The following is a 22100-nucleotide window of genomic DNA, read 5'->3' as shown; positions in this document are numbered from 1 at the left end:
GGCATTCCACCTCATGTCACTGCCCCTTCCCTAAATGGATTTTCTGGAGCCGCGACTGTTTTAGGTTTTTCAATTTTGGCGGATAACCTTACCCAGCTTAATGAGTTTAGTAACGTGTTTTCGACCAAAGAATGTCAAACAATCAACCCAGGTGTTTGTTCTAAGTGCAAGCGTTGGAAACAACTTGATTACTTAAATTACACACAGCAAAGGTGTTAGCCTTACAGAAAATGCTAAAACCTTTGTGCATTCGCAAGTTACGTGGTTTAGAAACGACGATATAGTGCGAGTTATAATGTGACCAGTTGGCGTTTTAATCGCTCTTCCCAACAACCCCGCTATCTAGTCTAACGTCGTCTGAACCTAACAGCAGACATTGTTGGTATTAGTGAATGCTACATTGAGAGCAAAACACCAAAGAGATTTGTATTTTTATTTATATTTTCATGTAATGAATTGGTACAAATTGCCTTCTAATTGAAAACAAAACCCCAACCAATAGCCCTCTGCTCTCCCAACCCTCCCCCCCCAAAAAAAAACACCTACAAACCCCCCCCACAAAAACCCCAAACAAACAAAAAACAACAAAAATAAAACATTGTATTAAATCTGTTTATTACAAAATACGAGACACTTTAATTTTTGTTTCGTCTTTGTGAAATGACAACTATTTCTGGAGCAAACAAAATCTTCAGCTATTGGGCTCTGGTGGCAGTGTCTGTAACGACGTCAACGTCGAGATGGTGTTGGGGGTTCAAGTCTGATTAAGACCCAGGTTAATATTTCGAGGGCTGGGTATCAGTATCCAGAATGTTAGTGAATCAGTATTTAATCAGAGTTAGATCCAGACAACCTTTACCAGCCTTTCAGTTTCAGTGTCCATGATGCCATGATACTTAAATGCAGAGGAGAACCAATGACATTTTGTTTTCTAAAAACATTCTTCTTCTTCTTTTTAAATCGTAGAGGTGTCCACATGCACTGTGAGATGTTTTGAATCATCAGTCGTATTATTCCAGGTTTGTATCAAGGGGAGAAGGTTAGAAAAGCTATGCCTTAGTTTTCTTGTGCACTATTCTCTCCACCCTTTCTGTTCCTCTGTAATGCCAGTATAATATAAACAAACCCTAAACTTATTGGACAGTGGGTTTGTTTCTCATTCAGGAGAATTTGTTGTTGATGGGGGTTTTTAAAGCATAGTACCACCTAGCTCCACCAGTAATAATATTGGGTAAATAATAAGTGAACAAGTTTCATGTTGAAATTGTTATCGCTGTTGGATCAGAAGGGGTTGCTTCTTGGTATGCATCATTTTGAATTCCATCTATAAATAAAAGAATGATTCAGAGTTCTATGTCGTGATTAATGAACTCATTATAGAAAGAAAGACATATTTTATTTAACGACGCACTCTTATTACTTTAGTTTTGTTTACCATAGTTTGAATGAATGAATGAATGAATGAATGAATTTATGAATGAATGAATGAATGAATGAATGAATGAATGAATGAATGAATGAATGAATGAATGTTTAATGACACCCCAGCACGAAAAATACATCGGCTATTGGGTGTCAAACTATAGTAATGTAAACAAATAAGGTGATGATCAACATCAATATAAAAATGCAATATTTAAATAAAAACAATATAAAGAACTGTGCAATTTCACTTTGTGCTGTATTGGCCATTCTCAAAGACAAAAGAAAATGTTACACCCCTGCACCACGATGAGGTTACAGCACGCGCAGGGGACCATAGTTTGACACCTAATAGACGATGTATTTTTCATGCTGGAGTGTCGTTAAACATTCATTCATTCATTCACTCGTATTATTACCAAAGGACCACACAAATAATGAAATGCGGCTGACTTAGGGCTGGTCATTCTGTGCGAAACGTGGGGGCGGGACGTAGCTCAGTGGTACAGCGCTCGCCTGAAGCGCCATCGACCTAGGATCGATTCCCGTCGGTGGGACCATTGGGCTATTTCTCGTTCTAGCCAGTGCTCCACAATTGGTGTAACAAAGGCCGTGGTATGTAATATCCTGTCTGTGGGATGGTGCATATAAAAGATTCCTTGCTGCTAATCGAAAAGAGTAGCCCATGAAGTGGCGACAGTAGGTTTCCTCTCCTAATATCTGTGTGGTCCTTAACCCGACGTCATATAACCGTAAATAAAATGTGTTGAGTGCGTCGTTAAATAAAACATCTCCTTCCTTCCTTCTATGCGAAACCGAACTGGCACAAACCCCAGGTACAGTGGTCTGTGTATCTTCGTAAGCCAAATATCCTATTTAGTGACGTCTCTCCTTAAAAGGACATTCTTGAGTTAGCAGCATTGTAAGATGTTTCCGACTAATAAAATATTTCTACGATTAAACTTACATATTAAATATATTTTCTGGTTTAGAATATCAGTGTCTGTATATTCAATGTGTTTCTGGTCGTCTTAATATTTGTAAGAAGCCAAAACTGGATTTTGTCTTCAAATAATTTCGTACGTACGAAAACATTATATTTTAGGAAATAAAATGAAATTTAACCTAGTACAAATATTAGAACGATCAGAAACACGTTTAATATACAGCCACTAATATTTTATGCAGAAAAATATATTTGATATGTAATTACAATCGTTAAAAAGTCTTTTTTAGTCGATAACATCTTAAAATGTGTAGCAAACTCAGGAATGTCCCTTTAAGTACGTATGATGTCAGTACCTAATAGGACACTTGGCGTGCGAAGACGGGGATCAGTAACGTTATATAGCATATGTTGTCTATAGGTGGACGACGACCATTTTATATATAAGAATCTCCTTTTTTGGTGCTTTCCGGAACACTCTGTTGATTACAAATAATTTTAAAATGTATTATGAAGCTTGCAGAGACCAAAAGCTGCATATGTACAGCACTGGGCCCAGGAATAACGATTAAATTACATAAGTTTGAATAATTGTTTTTGTTTTTAAATTACTTTTAATAAATAGTGTTCCGGACGGCACAAAAAGGAGAATCGTGAAATAGCCCGCGATGCATCCTTCCTAATACTCCAGCAGGAAGACTGCCATTCCCAAGGAAGGAACACGCTTAATGTGCTCGCATCTACCAATGGTTCAGGCACAACCATCCCGGGCACGAATTCTCATTTGCTCCTGTCCAGGACAGACCTGCACAAGACAGAACTCCGTGGATATATGCCTGGACAGCTGTGATACCATGTGCTGATGGATCACTGTGAAAACAGTGACCATATCAGGCGCTCGCAAAAGGTGGGCATATGTTGCACCACTGGTGGCATCCCTTACCAAAACCAACACCACACACGAGGGCCACTTCGTCTTACAGAGTACTTTAACCACACTTTCGTGCTTTAACTCCAATTCAGATTCAAACAGGCTGTCCTGAGTACATACCTCATCAGTTATTTGGTCTTGTCTATTCTAGATCTCTCCAGGTGATAATTACCTGTTGATAATTATTCATGGGATGCGATTCCAGCACCCACCAGTTTTAAAACCGATGGTCTAAACATTAAAACATGGAGGCTGGCTGAACCATATGTTTTAACAAAATTCAACCCGGTATTAGTGATATTCCATCACAAATGAAGGTGGCAACATCCATGCCTCGTGGGCTTGCGAGAATATTCTTTTAATGGTGATAGTCAAAATTTTATTTTATTTTATTTTTAAAATAGAAGATGTCGAAAACAAAATTTCTACCTCAACACGCCTCTCGAACACACATCCACCCATCAGTCCAACCATACACATTAAGATATATACGCACAAACGTATACATACACTTTCACATATAGTTTTAACTTTTACAAATGCGTCAATTACCTCCTCCATTTTCTTTTAATCGGTCTAAAAGTATGTGGATCTTTCCTGAAAAAAAAAAAAACTATTAAATTTCAACTTATAAATGCACGTATTTACCTGTAACTAAGGACACATGCTCTACGAGTCATGTTTTGTCTGCATTTGGATGTTTTTTATAAACAGATTTGACTATATTATATTATATATTATATTATATTAATCATGTTACAATCATCTGTGTACAAACATACCGTTTAATGTTACATTGTAAGATGTTTGCGACTAATAAAATATTTCTACGATTAAACTTACATATTAAATATATTTTTATGATTAGAATATCAGTGTCTGTATATTCAATGTGTCCAAACTGGATTTTGTCTTCAAATAATTTCATACGTACAAAAAAATTATTATAGGAAATAAAATGAAATTTAATCTTGTACACAAATATTATAATTATCAGAAACATGTTTAATATACAACCACTGATATTTTATGCATAAAAATATATTTGATATGTAATTACAATTATTATACAGTCTCTGTTAGTCGACAACTACTTATAAAGTGCAGTAAACTCAGGAATGTCACTTTAACTTATAATTTTTAATATATGTATTTGTATACAATAAATGTAATGTATTTACTTTTGTACAAATATTAACTTAAAATGTAATATATTTATTGTTATACAAATATTAAATTATAATTCTTAATATAATTATGCATTTGCATACAAATATTAAATTATAAATGTAATATATTTATTGTTATACAAATATTAAATTGTAAGTTTTACTATATGTATTTGTATACAAATATTAACTTCTAAATATAATGTATTTACTTTTATACAAATATTAACATATGAATGTAATATATTTATTGATATGCAAATAGAAAATTATACAAATATAAAATTATATATTACATGTATATATGTTTTTGTATACATATATTAAATTATAAATGTATTAAATTTCATACATGTATTAATTTATAAATGTAATATATATATAATATATATATATTAAATTTTAATTTTTAACATGTATTTGTATACAAATATTAATTTATAAATGTGATGTATTTTATTTTATACATATATTAAATATTAAATTATAATTTTAATATATGTATTTGTATACAAATATTAACTTATAAATATAATGTACAGTATTTACTTTTATACAAATATTAACTTATAAATGTGATATATTTATTGTTATACAAATATTAAATTATAATTGTTAATAAATGTATTTGTATACACATATTAAACTATAAATATAATGTATTTACTTTTATACAAATATTAACATATAAATGTAATATATTTATTTTATATACGTTCACTTATAAATGTAATGTATTTACTTTATAAATGTAATATATTTAATTTTGTTGTACAAATATTAAATTATAACTGTTAATACATGTATAATATACATATAATATGTATTTTTATACAAATATTAAAATATAAATGTAATGTATTTACATTTATAGAAATAATAACCTATAAATGTAATATATTTATTGATATACAAATATTAAATTGTAACTGTTAACATATGTATTTGTATACAAATATTAAAATATAAATGTAATGTACTAGTATTTACTTTTATACAGATATCCCACAATAAGGGCTATAACCAAGATGCACATTGTAGCCAGACAGATCGCCACTATGGACACGGTGATGGCAACACCAACTGGATATGTCGACGACGTGGTCGTTGTTGGTAAAATCGTCGTTGTATTTGTTGCTGATGATAGGGTAACATAGTCTGAAAAAAACAAAATGAGCTGGTTCTAATATTTTGTACCTATTAAAGGTATCTGATCCTAATACATCAGTTTATGGCAATTATGTCAAAAACGTAGTAAGAAAAACAATTTACAAATCGCCTGTTTTCGGGATAGCTGTACCGATGAAGTAAGCGTAATTATTAAGCCGCCGGCTTTAAGTGTGGTAGGTACTGGGTTCGCATTCCAGTACATGCTTTCATCTATGAGGAGTTTTCTATTTATTTAGGAAGTACGAGTTAAAAAACAATTTTTGACGTGACAAGTAAAACAATTAGGCCTACAACAAAGAAGTCAATGGTTTTGTATTTCATACTGAAAAAAAGCAAAAAAAAAGCTTGCTTGTTTAGCAATAAAAGTATAAGTAATGTCTGATTTAAATTATCAATAACGGCTCTCACAGTGAAAAATACAGGTCAGGTCAGGTCAGGTCAGGTCATAAGGGTTAACATGTACATTCAGAGCAAGCTGTTGTAGCACACGCCTGTCATGGGCGCAGGTGTCGACTTTCGCCGGCTCCTTCGTCCAGGACAAGAATGTGGGGAAAACTACACCGTAGTGTTTAAAAAGTAGAGTGTCACTTTATTGGGTTTATCCTTTTCAGTGGCGGATCCAGAAAATTCATTGGGGGGGGGGAGGCAATGGCATGAAGCGGAATACCAAGGGAACTTTGGGGGAGGTTTGGAAGGGGATGAAAATTAATATATAATAAAATTATAACTGTCGCAAAATATAAGGGGGGGGGCGTGTCCCTGCCCCTCCCTCCCCCCCCCCCCCCCCCAGATCCGCCTCAGCTGTTCAGGGAGAATGGGGAATTCGGCTCGGTAAACCTCGCGGAGTTCCCCATTTTTACTTTCACAGGATAAAGCCGATAAACTACGTCATTAACCCGTTATTCTCTACGTATGTTCAAAAATCAAGTTAAGAAAGGACAGCTGGGTTTTGGCACATTGCCTGAGACGAGTGAATCAGGCCTGTAATAGGTATTCTAAAGATTTGATATACATTCCTTTAACATAGCAACGGCTTCGTGCGATACTAGGTCCCTCCAGGACTGAATACAGCTTTGTTTTAACATATAACGGTTTCGTTGGCAGCCTACCTGCAAGAAATATCCATAGAAACCATGCCACAAACATCCACATTTTGTTATAGCACAACGTGATGTAGCAGTTATATACGGGAAATACTACACGGCCGTGTTTTAAAAGTAGATATTTGCCTTAAGTATGTCGTATGAGTGTGTATCACATACACAAGCACACAGACAAGGAATACAGTGTTAGGGGAGAGAAGCGAACCGTGAATGAGCCTTTTTGTACCCATCATGGGTAGTCAAACTATGTCGGCCACGCTGCAGGATTACAATAAAGGCACCACGGGATAGAAGAGCAGGCCAACCGGTATAGTTGTTAAGCCACCAGGCATAAAGCTGATAGGTACTGGGTTCATATCCCGGTACCGGTTCCCACCCAGAGCGAGTTTAACGACTCGGCCACTATATCATCTCTCTCTCTCTCTCTCTCTCTCTCTCTCTCTCTCTCTCTCTCTCTCTCTCTCTCTCTCTCTCTCTCTCTCTCTCTGTCTGTCTCTCTCCCTCTTTACCGGCCTCGGTGGCGTCGTGGCAGGTCATCGGTCTACAGGCTGGTAGGTACTGGGTTCGGATCCCAGTCGAGGCATGGGATTTTTAATCCAGATACCGACTCCAAACCCTGAGTGAGTGCTCCGCAAGGCTCAATGGGTAGGTGTAAACCACTTGCACCGACCAGTGATCCATAACTGGTTCAACAAAGGCCATGGTTTGTGCTATCCTGCCTGTGGGAAGCGCAAATAAAAGATCCCTTGCTGCCAATCGGAAGAGTAGCCCATATAGTGGCGACAGCGGGTTTCCTCTCAAAATATGTGTGGTCCTGAACCATATGTCTGACGTCATATAACCGTAAAATAAAATGTGTTGAGTGCGTCGTTAAATAAAACACTTCTTTCTTTCTCTCCCTTTTTCCCCTCGCTTCCTCCCTCCCTCCCTCTCTCTCTCTCTCTCTCTCTCTCTCTCTCTCTCTCTCTCTCTCTCTCTCTCTCTCTCTCTCTCTCTCTCTCTAACTACTAATCTGACAGACAGCCCAGATAACTAAGGTGTGTGTGTGCCCAAGACAGCATGCTTGAACCTTATTTGGATATAAACGCGAAAATAACTATCAATGATATGAAAAACGGACCGTGGAACAGACACCAGGACTTCGAGGCGGAATGTGAAGGGGCGGAGAGGAGGGGGGGGGGGGAGTAAGAGTGTAGCCACCGTTCTTAAGGAGAGGGGTGAGGGGGACTGGGTGAAGCCTAGTGGTTGAGCGCTCCGCTGTCGTGCGATGGTCTTTCATAGACATATCCATGTTTGGTTTTGTTGTTGTTGTTTTTAAATCATATTTAGGGCGGGTCGTAGCCCAGTGGTAAAGAGCTCGCTTGATGTGCGGTCGGTCTAGAATCGATACCCTTCGGTGGGTCTATTATTGGGCTATTTCTCGTCTCAGCCAGTGCACCACGACTGGTATAACAAAGGCCGTGTTATGTGCTATCCTATCTGTGGGATGGTGCAAATAAAAGATTCCTTGCTACTAATGGAAAGATGTAGCGGGTTTCCTCTCTAAGACTATATGTCACAATTACCAAATGTTTGACATGCAAGAGCCGGTTATTAATATTTAAATCAATGACAAACTTTTCTTTCTTATTTTAACTTGAGAAAAATCAGAAAACATGCAAAAAACAAACAAACAAGCAAACAAACAAACAAGCAAGCAAGCAAGCAAGCAAACAAACAAACAAGCAAACAAACAAACAAACAAACAAGCAAACAAATAAACAAACAAGCAAACAAAACACCACAATAAAACTTTAACTGATAAGAAGTTTAACAAAAAGGTATGGCTACTTTCGTTAATTTGCTAGTCAGTTATGGTTAGTGCAGAAGAAGAAAAAAGGAACCAAAGTACAAAACGGCAAGGATATCTGTGTAATGCAGAAGCCATAGTTTAGTTTATCGGGTTATATGAAATTGTTTGTATGAGTTAACTGGAATGACATTTAAAAATACGAATACCTAGGTGTCAGTTATTAATGATTTTATGTATCATCATAAGTTTATGATCATTAGTATCCTCTAGAATCCAACAAACAATGCTATATTCAAACCTGCCAAGAACTTCATTACGTAATAGCAAACGTTTGGAGATTGGTTAAATTGTTTGCCATTTTACTTTCTCCTAGGTTCGCTTGATGCGCGGTCGGTCTGGGATCGAGCCCCGTCTGTGAGCCCATTGGGCTATTTCTCACTCCAGCCAGTGCACCACTACTGGTATATCAAAGGCCGTGGTATGTGTTATTCTGTCTGTGGGATGATGCATATAAAAGATCCTTTGCTGCTAATCGAAAAGAGTAGCCCGTGAAGTGACGACAGCGGGTTTCCTCTCTCAATATCTGTGTGGTCCTTAACCAAATGTCCGACGCCATATAACCGTAAATAAAATGTGTTGAGTGCATCGTTAAATAAAACATTTCCTTCCTAGGTGCAAAATAATGTAAAAATAGCCAAATGCTCTGCAACTGTTCTTTTTATTATTTCCGTTTTTGACATTTTGGTAGTAATACGAAGCAATTTAGCCTTAGTTTGTATGACGGTAATAAATGTTTAAATCGCCACCACCACCACCGCTACTACTACTACCACCGCTGTAACAACAACAACAATAACAAGAGGGGACTGTGCAGGGAAGTATGCAGGGGTGGGCCATAAAACTGGCGAGCGATTTTTTTTTTAGGAGGGTTCGAGCCATATTCGACCGGTAGATACACCAATATTTAAGAAATGAAGAAGAAAATTCGCTTGTTATGTAGCAGGTTTCCTCTCTAAGACTACAAATCAAAATAACCAAATGTTTGACATAAAATAGCCGATGATTAATGAATCAATGAGCTCTAGTGGTGTTGTTAAACAAAAACAAACTTTGAGGTGTGTATATGTGTGTGTGTGTGTGGGGTGGGGGGGGGGGGGTCAACTCTCTAACCACCATTTGCGCACGCGCCTGAAAAACAATAATATAACAACAACAACACATACAAGGATTAGGTACATATCAAATTTACGAAGCCCTTTGTTAATTAGGACACCGAATCTAACGGTTGATTCGCAGTGCATAACACATGCGGTTAACCACAAACTAATACTCTATACAAGTGCCAGCGACATTGAATTGTGTATGACACCACACTAATTTGTGGAAACCCCGTAATATGTATTAATAGTTTATTCAAGCATGGACTATATAAACCGCTAAAGCTAACAATATTATCATATTAAATGGAATAGCTTTTTTAAAACGTTGGTATTCATTTTGTGTGAGTGTTTGTGACAGCAGAATCCAAGATGGGGCTAGATTTCATGGGACACAGGATCAAACCGCAGTGCTTCCATCCAAAACAACGTTTACCCGTTGAGCGATACGTATACCCGGAGAATGTGTATCGATATGCGAATCGTTTTCCAGGTGCCAGAAACGAGTATGCTCTTTATTTCTTTCTCATTGGTATCCTGTGGCTATGTTGTAAAATATCCATGGCACTAAACCAGTCGAATGAAACTTTTGAGTGAAGAGAAAACGAAAGGAATATTTGGTTAACATTTTAAACAACGGCTATTAGCTAAGAGTTCATGGAGTTGCGTTGATAATTAAAACAAAAATGTATGAGTTCAGTGAAGACGACTTTCATTAAAGACGCTTGTTCTTATTGTGAACATGTACAAACATATGACAATGTACAATATGATGGATTATCTACTCATATTTAACACACTGGTAACATATTTGAAAACATTCACAAGACAAGTGAAATGTTCGACGGTTGTAATATTGGAGAGCGCTGTTGTAGGGACTTGTGTTTGGGACTTTGTAGACATTATAACGACAAAGAAACAACAACAGCGACAACAACAACAACAACAACAACTACTACTACTATAACAAACCCCAAATAATCAAATAATGAAATGTTGAGAAATTAATATTCCAGCAGGAAAATATACAATTTGGATTTTAAAAATCTCCAGTAGTCCAAAATGCTTTCGAGGAAAATGTGTCTATGAATGTGAACGCTGATTACATTATTAGACAGTTTGTTTCAAGAATATGTTATGTGAAGATGTGTATATATATTTTATGATAAACATGATTGATTCGAAAATCTGTTTTCTTTCTGTTATGTTTAGTTGACACAACAAAAGGTTTTCAAAATGCAGAGTTTCAAAGTGACTTGTTGGTACTAACAAAGAGTAATTTGTCTTCTTTTTTTCTTCTTATTTTTTGACGAATGTAAATGAAGGAAGGAAGGAAATGTTTTATTTAACGACGCACTCGACACATTTTATTGACCGTTATGGCGTCAGACAGAATATGAATGAATGAATGAATGTTTAACGACACCCCAGCACAAAAAATACATCGGTATTGGGTGCCACACTATGGTAATGATAACGAATAAGGTGATGATCAACATCAATATAAAAATTCAAGATTTAAATAAAAACAGTGTAAAGAACTGTGAAAAAATACAAATATCACAGATAGATACGGACTTTTACTCAAAATTTCAATTTGTGCTGTATTGGCCATTCTCAAAGAGAATGTTACACCCCTGCACCACGGTGAGGTTACAACACACGCAGGGGACAGAATGTAAATGAAGGAACAGAAGTCACAGGTTGGTTTCTATTTTCCTTTCCAGCATGAAACATGATCAACAAGTTAACAACATGGTGATACAGATAATATATAAGTCTCATCTCTTGGGTGAATGGCAAACAGATCTCCCGATAGGAAGGAAGTACCTGTTTTATTTAACGACGCACTCAACACATTGTATTTACGGTTATATGGTGTCAGACATAATGGTTAAGGACCACACAGACATTGAGAGAGGAAACCTGCTGTCGCCACTTCATGGGCTACTCTTTTTCGATTAGTAGCAAGGGATCTTTTTATGAATGAATGTTTTAACGACACCCCAGCACGAAAAATACATCGGCTATTGGGTGTCAAACTATGGTAATGCAAACAAATAAAGGGGATCTTTTATATACACCATCCCACAGACAGGATAGCACATACCACGGCCTTTGATATACCAGTCGTGGTGCACTGGCTGGAACAAGAAATAGCCCAATGGGCCCACCGACGGGGATCGATCCCAAACCGACCGCGCATCATGTCTCCCGATAGAGTTGACAATGCGACTGAGAACGTCAAGGGTTTTCTCTTGGGTCTCAACTTCGTTCCATCTGGGTCTATATCTTCCGGTCCCCACTTAGGTCTCTCTGTATCTATTGGCTCAAATGGGTACGTGTTAATGTGCCTTAGAAATTTATTTCTTGTCAACAGTGTTGCCCTAGGCAACATATTCAGGCTAAGACCTCTTTTGTGAATTGTGTTGTTAGTCGGCACATAATCATCATTTTGTCAAATGATAAATTGTAATCTGCTAACTGCTGCCGATTCTGATATAATAATAAATGGGTACGTTTGTTGGCAGATTGGGTATCAGCTGGGGGCAACAATTAAAATCCATAGTATTTTTGATTGCTGTAATTTCGTTTCACACAAAACTGATTGCTAGCCCCTAATTAACTAATTAAAGACTAAGATATTGCATAAATGGCAGGTGACACAATAACACTTGAATCATACATGCACGCTAAATGTATAAATTACATTTGAATATAGTTGTAAATGTTCCACTATGACAGTACTAAAGACAAAAATCAAACAACAGAAACAAAACAATAACAATAGCATTAAAAACAGCATCAAGAATAAGTCACAATATCAAGAAGAGGGTTATTGCAGTCCAATGTACTCATATCTTGGATGTTAATCAATGTATCCTAGTAATAGTAATATGTAATATGCCGATGTCATCACCAAGCCATGGAACAATTATATATATATATATATATATATATATATATCTATATATATATATATATATATATATATATATATACAAGGGATTTTATTCAGTATCGTATCGCGATTTGCTACGCCATTTTCAAAGATCGCTACACAATTTTAAAACATTAAACAGTAGATGCTAATCAATTTTCAATTGACTAGAAAAATATCGTTAATCAAGATTTTGAAAACAAAATGCTCTCCGACATTTGAAATGGGTTTTAAGACACATGATTTTGTACATGTATGTGATGTCCATAAGGTAAAACGTTAATCAATTAAAGAATTAGTTTTAATATTAAGCTATTTATGGAGGAAAAAAAACCAGAGAGAGAGAGAGAAAGAGAGAGAGAGAGAGAGAGAGAGAGAGAAAGAGAGAGAGAGAGAGAGAGAGAGAGAGAGAGAGAGAGAGAGAGAGAGAGAGAGAGAGAGAGAGAGAGAGAGAGAGAGAGAGAGAGAGAGACCGATCAATGAAACTATATAGTTGAATTGTGTATCATGTATAATTATTCCTAGAAATGCTCTTTAAACAAATCGAAAGTAGGATTACAAAGACCTTTTGTTTCCTGTCCATGAATTTATATCGTGCTATGTCGACATATTGCAGTAGAAATGGAAATACATTTGTTTAAATTTTCAGGAGAGTCTCAGGAGAGATCCAACATTTATTTAGAAATAGAAATACTAAGTAACGTGAATAACTGAACATAAAATATGATAGTAATTATCTAGTAAAAATATTTGTCGACAGTGGGGGTGGGGTGGGGTGGGGTGGGGTGGGATCCGGCATCTGGCCCCTTGCTTCGCCACTAAGTATACTTTTGGTTAATGAATAAACATTATCGGCGGATCTGTCCCTTTTGCACCAAACTGGCAACACAGTTTATCACAAACAAAACATTTATAGAAAAACATAATCACAGATATATTTGGCATTCGTGGACAATAAAAATGTTGCCACTCCTGCACTGGCTATTTTACACATCTTATTTTACTACCACCGTTTATATTCATCTGTCGCCCCATAACAGATATAAAAGACACTGTGATGACTGCTATAAAATTCTAGCTAACTAATGCTATTTTGAGAATGCCTAATAATTTAACAATCACAATATCGTAGAACCCGATATATTACGAGAGGGAATATAGAACCCTGCACTGGTTACAGTTAGCAATATACCAAATAACATATCACCGGGTCAAAGTTCGAAGTGCACCCAACTTTGAATGTTTCATTAAATACGACCTCGCCTGCCATTTGTGGGATACGTGACAGAATTTGTCCACCCCCCACCCCCCAAAAAAAAACCCCAAAACAACCCCAAACAAAAACAAACAACAATAACCGGCCTCGGTGGTGTCGTGGTTAAGCCATCGGACATAAGGCTGGTGGGTACATGGTTCACATCCCGGTATCGGCTCCCACCCAGAGCGAGTTTTAACGACTCAGTGGGTAGGTGTAATGCCAACAAATCCTTTTCTCTCTCACTAACCATTAACAATTAACAACTGAGGTGGGTGCCCAGGACATCGTGCTTGAACCTTAATTGGATGCAAGCACGAAAATAAGTTGAAATGAAAATGAAGTAGTTTCATAGTACCAACTACTATTATGCTTGAAACATGTGCGGGGTCCTACTAAAAATAGCATGACATTTTTTGTGTGTGCGGAACTAGAATAGTCATAACTGCTTCCCGTTATGTCTGAAATAAGCATCTTAGGTCTCACTACACAGATGTCATCTGCCATTGAAACCCATGTTAAACTGCCCAACTTCAAGCGAAGATTGCCCATAGAACGGGTTCTCGTTGGCACTAACAACATACACCATTGCGAACATACAGTATATAAGCATTTACATTCACTCCAAAATTGAGAACATTTCCGTCTCAGTTTTTGCTATATGACCGCATATGGCCGTAGTACCGGTCCGAACAGGTGGTTCATTAACCGATTCACTCCGGCTGTCACTTGCGCTGTATACCCATGTCCTAAAAGTGAAAATGTGAACCATAACATGTGTCACAGTTAGGAACTATAGTGGACCGTCATCAATGAACTCTCACCCGGAAGTCATCTGTGTAGTGAGACCTTAACACCGTTTTTTATTTACTTTAGCAATGAGAGGGTGAGGTATTTATATCCATGATATATATCTTGGTTCAAAAGCTGCGGGTATCAGATTTAGTCATACATGTCAGTATTGTCGACTATGATATTTGATTTGGTGGTATACACCCAGCTGTGTACCAGTTTGTTGTAATCGATAATAGTATCGAAAGCGAAACTGAATTTTAACATTGATAGTGTTTACCACCTTTCGTGTTTAGATCTCATAGAAATAGCAACTTTGAATTGTACAGGTCACGCTACAATATAATTACATACGTTCATTTTTGTATATAATATTACACAAGTTACAACCACGGACTACATATAAATATCAACAGCTAGTAATATATTGAAGGAGACAGATTTCTTAAAACGTCGATATTAATTTTTGTGAATCCAAGATGGGGGTGGATTTCATGAGACACAGGATCAAAACGCAGTGCTTCCAACCAAATCGACGTTTACCCGTTGAGCGACACGTGCACCCGGAGAATATGTATCGATATGCGAATCGTTTTCCAGGTGCCAGAAACGAGTATGCGTTTTATTTTTTCATCATTGGTATCCTGTGGCTAGTTTGTAAAATATCCATGGCAATAAACCAATCGAATGAAACTTTTGAATGAAGAGAAAAGAAAGGAATGTTTGTCTAACGAAACACCTGGACATTTTAAACAACGGCTATCTTAAGGTGAGAGTTGATGGAGTTGCGTTGATAACATTTTATTTGTGAGTTTAGTGAAGACGACTTACATTAAAGGCATATTGTCACAGACCACTGACCTATTTAATGGTCTAACAAAGTATTACCTGAACAAAAATAATTTGATTTGTCCCTAAATGTCCTTTATTCAATCATCTTCATAACCACCATACTCCATTTATTAATGATATTTTGTAAAACTAACTGAATTATGGCAATGGTCCATAATTCAAAAACTAAAATTGTCGAGAAGGTTGACATGGATTTCACTCCACCATGGTTCCGTTAAGGTGATGCAATAGCTAGATTTGGTTTCCAACAATTAATGTAATTTTTATTTATTATCCATGTTTAGAGAACTAAGGTCCTTAAATCCGTAACAGTATGCCTTTAAAGATGCCTGTTCTCATTGCGGAAATGTATAATATGTGAAATTTAAAATGTGTTAAAATGTACAATATGATGGATTATCTACTCATATTTAACACACTGGCAACATATTTGAAACAAGTGAGCAGCAGAAGTCAAAAGACAGGAAATGTTTTACGGTTCCAAAATGGAGACGCTATTGCAGTCATATTCAAAACAAGTGGCGTGTGTTTGAGATTCTGAAGACATTATACTTACAAAGAGAAAATAACAACAGCAACAACAAAAATAACAATTAAAAAACCCCCACCCAAAACAAGCAAACATACGCCAAAACAACAGCTGCAGAACTATGAGATGTTGAGAAATTAATATTCCAGGGGAAAAATACAATTTGCATTAAACAAATCTCAAGTAGTCCGAAATGCATTCGAGGAAAATGTGTCCATGAATGAAAACGAAAGGATTGTTTATTTACCGAAACCCCAACACATTTTAAACAACAGCTACTAGCTAAGAGTTGATGGAGTTGCGTTGATAATTATCACTGCAGCCGACTTTCATTAAAGAAGGTGTCCTCTGGCTTTATCGTCAAATATCCATCGCACTAAGCTAGCCGAAAGAGACTTTCATTAAAGACGAATATGCTGTTTATTTCGTTATTATTGGTGTCCTCTGGTTTTATCGTCAAATATCCATCGTACTAGGCTAGCTGAAGACGACTTTCATTAAAGACGAATGTGCTGTTTATTTCGTTATTATTGGTGTCCTCTGGCTTTATCGTCAAATATCCATCGCACTAAGCTAGCTGAAGACGACTTTCATTAAAGACGAATGTGCTGTTTATTTCGTTATTATTGGTGTCCTCTGGCTTTATCGTCAAATATCCATCGCACTAAGCTAGCTGAAAGATCCGAATGTGCTGTTTATTTCGTTATTATTAGTGTCCTCTGGCTTTATCGTCAAATATCCATCGCACTAAGCTAGCTGAAGACGACTTTCATTAAAGACGAATGTGCTGTTTATTTCGTTATTATTGGTGTCCTCTGGCTTTATCGTCAAGTATCCATCGCACTAAGCTAGCTGAAGACGACTTTCATTAAAGACGAATGTGCTGTTTATTTCGTTATTATTGGTGTCCTCTGGCTTTATCGTCAAATATCCATCGCACTAAGCTAAAGAGACTTTCATTAAAGACGAATGTGCGGTTTATTTCGTTATTATTGGTGTCCTCTGGCTTTATCGTCAAGTATCCATCGCACTAAGCTAGCTGAAGACGACTTTCATTAAAGACGAATGTGCTGTTTATTTCGTTATTATTGGTGTCCTCTGGCTTTATAGTCAAATATCCATCGCACTAAGCTAGCTGAAAGAAACTTTCGAGTAAAAAGAAAAACAAAGGAATATTTCTCTGAGGACTCTCCAGCACATTGTAAATAACAACTGTTAGTGTTTCTAACAACGGCTTGAGAGCTCGATTGACCCTATTTTGAGAGCACAGTGTTGTGGAGATACTACACATACTACACATGTGGAGATGTTCCATATACATATAGCAGAAATTAGACTGACATGTCCAAATTGCTTTTATTGTGAAAATATACACTATGGATTTTCTACTCATGTTTAACAAACACCTTAAAAGTCAATACTTTTCTTAATGTACAGGGCGAGTGGCTACGCTCTATTTAGCAAATTTAAAATGGCGGGGGAATTTTTTATGTTGTTGTTGGAAGATTTATTTTGTTAATAATAATGCAAGTACCTCAATCTGGATTTAGTGAGTACGCTAGGTTATACATTTTTGGTTTGTGTGTCCATTTGTTCCACTATTTCGGTTGAAAAAGGGTTGAAACATATGTGCCACAAGTTTTTAATACCAGCTATATATAGGGTATGTAACAATATCCAGACGTACACACTTTCTACGTCCCTTCGGACTAATTGTTAGCATAACTGTGGCTTTGTTGAGGGGAAAAAACGTTCTGGGCTGATATATATATATATATATCATAATAATATTTAAAAAAAATTATGAATGTAAAGAAATTGTTATTCCAAGGAAGTTGCATAAAAATATATAGTAGTCGGATAATGCGATAATGCGACTTTATCCGCGAGTACGCTGTTTTCGGACTTTTGTTTTAAGAGTACACGAAGAGGACAAATGAATAATTTATACTCTATTGAAACACTCGAGCTGTTATAAAAATTAAAACAAAATTCCAGTTGTGTTTGCTTTCTAGGTGGTATTCAAACAAGCATGCATTAAACACCGCCACCACCACCAGTAACAAAAACAACAATAACAGGGGTCGAAATTGGCTGAAAATCCTTCCGGACATTTGGTCCGGTAAGCTAAACATATCGGGGGGGTTAATGCCAGAACCCATAAAATGGTGAATTAAGCAAAAATTAGTTAATCACATTGTCAGCATCATGGGAATGTGTACTATCATTTCACAATGTCTCATTCAAATCAATCATTTTTTAATGCTTTTATACATCAGAACCCAAACCAATTATCTTTTATGTCCATTTGCACAAAAACCCAAAACCATGTTTTCAGCACTACCTTATTCTGTCTCTCTAGAATTTTGTATTATGACCCTTAGCTGACAGACATAACACGTTAGCTCACACCACTGGATTGTGGTGGGCTGTAAACTGTCTGAGAAGATTGAATCCTAGGTGCCATACCGCATGACAGGCTAATGACATATGCTAGCTCTAAGTGTTTACATCCAGCGAAGGTGTTTTATGTAAACTATCTCTGGCTGGGTGTTTTGGCTTACAAAGAGGTAGCTAGAATTAATTGTTTACGCATCACGATGACCGGTCAGTTGGTGATAATCTGAGATGGACTGCAGACAATGGGGTGGGGGGGTGGGGGGGGGGGGGGGGGGGGGGGCTGGAAGTGTGTAGTGCATAGACATTTGGCATGTGGTAAAATGTGTATGTTGTTAACTAGTTGCTGAATAAATGCCGGTTATGTAAATAGTTTAATCAGAAGTGATTGCAGAATTCATTTAGTTCTACAGAAGAAACACGCAGTTGAGAAAATATTAACATAGAGAAACTAGTTAAAAGGAAAGTTATTTTCCCTTATTTTAGTTTGAATAATTATTATGTGTATTAAAGAAAAAAATTATACAACTAAATTAATTTGCCGGGGACAGGACGTAGCCCAGTAGTAAAGTGCCAGCCTTATGTGCGGTCATTTTAGGATCGATCCCTGTTAGTGGAATCATTGGACTATTTCTCGTTCCAGCCAGTGTTACAGACCATGATATATACTATCCTGTCTGTGGGATGATGCATATATTAAAGATCCTTTGGTGCTAATAAAAAAACATAGTTGCCCATAGTTTCCTCTCTAAAATATATTTGTGGTCATTAACCACATGTCTGACACCACATACCTGTAGTTGTGTTGAGTGTGTCATTAAATATAAAATTCCTTTCTTATTATTTATTTTCTTAAACATGGCTCCCATATGCATCAACTTTAGTTAAAAATGATGAACTAGCTATGTCTGTATTGTGTAGACAATTTGAATATTATATAAAAATAAATTTAAGTTGCAATTTAAAATGAAAATGCCTGGGAATTGTTTATTGTAATAAGGATGCCGGCCCAAAGATGATAAATGATGTATGACCATACGCAATAAAATATTTTAATTTACTTAGCATAGAGGGAAATTAGTTTATATTATTTCGAAGGCATCATCACAGGATTGTAACTTTTCTAGTCATTGTATATTTTATAGACATTATATAATATTTAACATACAGTTGAAAATGAATGAGTAATAAAGGTCAAGCATTTTTTTAAAATCAGAGTCCGTTCATAGTAGTTCATATTATAACTAATTGGTTAGAAGAAGCGACCCATTTATGTAAATGACATAAAATAAATATGCATATTAATAATAATATTGTTCATTGTAGTAGTTGAAATGTATGCACATTCATATTTTCTGGGCTAAAATATCTAGATATTACTACATTAACTGGAATAATTGTAACATTTTAGATGTTCCAATGATGAGGGATCTCTGGTCATTATAACAAAGTGGTTACTACTATAGTGTGTTTAAATAAAATGTGTGTGTACATGTATATCATTCTACGAGCGCATTAGACAAACACTGTACTTAATCACGCACCAGATCAATGCTGATGACGAATGCATTAAACTGTATGTAGATATTTTTTACACCTGGTCTCATTGTACTTAATATCATTCACTAATATCATTCACTGTTATCATTATTATAACATCAATTTATTAAATATTTTAATCAACAATCTTTATTCAATGAACAAATTAAAATGTTTTCAAAACATTGACAATCAAAACATGAAACTATACCTGAAAATGTGTCTTATTTTTAATCTACAGTTACTGCAATGTATTTGCAATTTATATATGTTAAGACTAGTAGAGTAGTTCATTCCTGTACACGCATACAATATATCACCCATGTCAGCATAGTTCAGTAGTACAGGTAGATACGATGGGATATATGATTGATTGCCCTTAGTGGACCCATCGGCTTTTATCTTTACTTCAACCAGTGCCCAGGACTGGTACATTAAAGATTGTAGGCAAGGTCGTCTTGTGCCCAATCCCTGGCTACCCGGATACGCCAGTGCATATCTGTGGAATTTAAAGTATATCAATCAATAGATTTTAGTTTCAACACAGTTACCTTTAGTAGTATTACTTGCATATTTAAAATGTACTCAACAAAATGAATTAAGGGTCAGTAGACTTGTGGTAATTATTTGCTAATGTCATATTATTTTAGTAAGTTTTAATCACGGATGACTTCTACACATTGTGTCAGTAACATCTGACCCATGTTACATGCAAACATTTTGCACACGGAAGAGTTGTTTGTGCATTTTTGTAAAACCTACGAAAATGCGCATTCTGCTAGGAATCATTACAGGTTGATTGTAAATAAATTATATTTGTCATTTTATTCTCTCTAAATCGCTGTTTAAATCATTAAGTTGAAGAACAATTCTTTTAGAACATGTCAAAACGTAGACACTTTACAACGAATGAAAACGTTTAAGGAAAAATGCCGAATATAGTTACTGGCCCTGTATTAATTTTGTTTCGTTAAATTACTGTGTATTAACTTATCTTAACTGTTGAATTAACATTATTAATTTAGTCAGTATCTCAACACTACAGATATGGTGCAGTTTACTCTGATAGCTTACACTTCGTGCTTACTTAGTGTATTAAATATATCTGTTATAACTGGTTTTAAGGCTTTGCTTTGTTTGACAAATTGTTTTTCTAAAGTTGTTAAATGCTTCTAGCAACCTGCTACAATACCAGGGAACCCGATTCACCATCTCAGTGTAGGATAAGGTTACTGTGCACAAAGCTGGAAACACTCATGACCCTTGCCAGTGTCTGCCATCCAGAGATAATTTGTTTACAATTACTTCCTGCCTCCAGTACGTTTTCAAAGTATTAACAACACAGGCCCAATTAGGTGTTTCAGAGCTGCGAAAACTGCTGCGACGTTTACTGTATGCCACGTGGACTCACTGCAAGATAACATTATTCTTGACTTGAGATTTCACACAATTTGTCACATGCTGGGTTGTAAGAAAAACTGTTTATAAAATAGCTTGCTCTGGCATGCTGGTTGGAGCTGTTGGTGTTCAAGTTCCAGGAGCCAGAATAAATTAAATATTTCTTCATCGAATTACATCATGATCTATTATTATTAGCTGACAAAACTTTCAAGTTTTGCACTAAAACAAATAGCTGCTAGCATCTAAAAGCAAAATATTTAGCAAACGTTAAGTTTCCGATTTTTAAGTGCATTCCAAAGTTTTTAGTGCAGTTTTCTCAGATTGAAGTGGAAAGGCACTAACCCCTCGATATACCGGACCGAATCGTCCTCTACACCCCGATTACACAGACGGTATAAGCTATCTTTTTCTTACAACTTTCCTATATCATCTTGTTTCTATTTCTAGTCTGTGAGCACAGATCTTTAATCTTGTCTGTCTTAAATTTACGGTTTTAATATATGTTAGGTAATCTGCAGTTGCATATTATCCTTAATGTGTTTGTATAGATGAAGTTTTCCCAGATTCTTTCAGTGTGTTCGTCAGGTATTTGTTGTAATTATTGTTAATGGTGGTCATTAAACTGATAACGCATTTGAATTTAGATGTTTGTGTTTTGTACTGTAATGTTTTGTTATTTGGGTTTTTTTGTGTGTTTTTTAATC

At 36.0% G+C, this 22100-nt stretch overlaps 1 protein-coding gene across 1 annotated transcript; it reads right to left on the bottom strand.

Annotated features, from left to right (window-relative positions):
* Nucleotides 1-598: 598 nt before the first annotated feature.
* On the bottom strand, nucleotides 599-6904 carry LOC121379963. Its single transcript, XM_041508662.1, has 4 exons — nucleotides 6748-6904; nucleotides 5459-5626; nucleotides 3852-3896; nucleotides 599-1324 (listed from the first exon to the last, which is right to left on the bottom strand). Exons 1-4 carry the CDS (start codon nucleotides 6788-6790, stop codon nucleotides 1254-1256), a joined length of 327 nt encoding a protein of 108 aa, XP_041364596.1. The 5' UTR covers nucleotides 6791-6904; the 3' UTR covers nucleotides 599-1253.
* Nucleotides 6905-22100: the final 15196 nt, after the last annotated feature.

The sequence above is a fragment of the Gigantopelta aegis genome, chromosome 8 (genome assembly GCF_016097555.1).
Source record: "Gigantopelta aegis isolate Gae_Host chromosome 8, Gae_host_genome, whole genome shotgun sequence".
In the NCBI taxonomy this organism is placed as follows: domain Eukaryota; kingdom Metazoa; phylum Mollusca; class Gastropoda; order Neomphalida; family Peltospiridae; genus Gigantopelta; species Gigantopelta aegis.
This window is presented reverse-complemented; position numbering and strand designations above follow the sequence as displayed.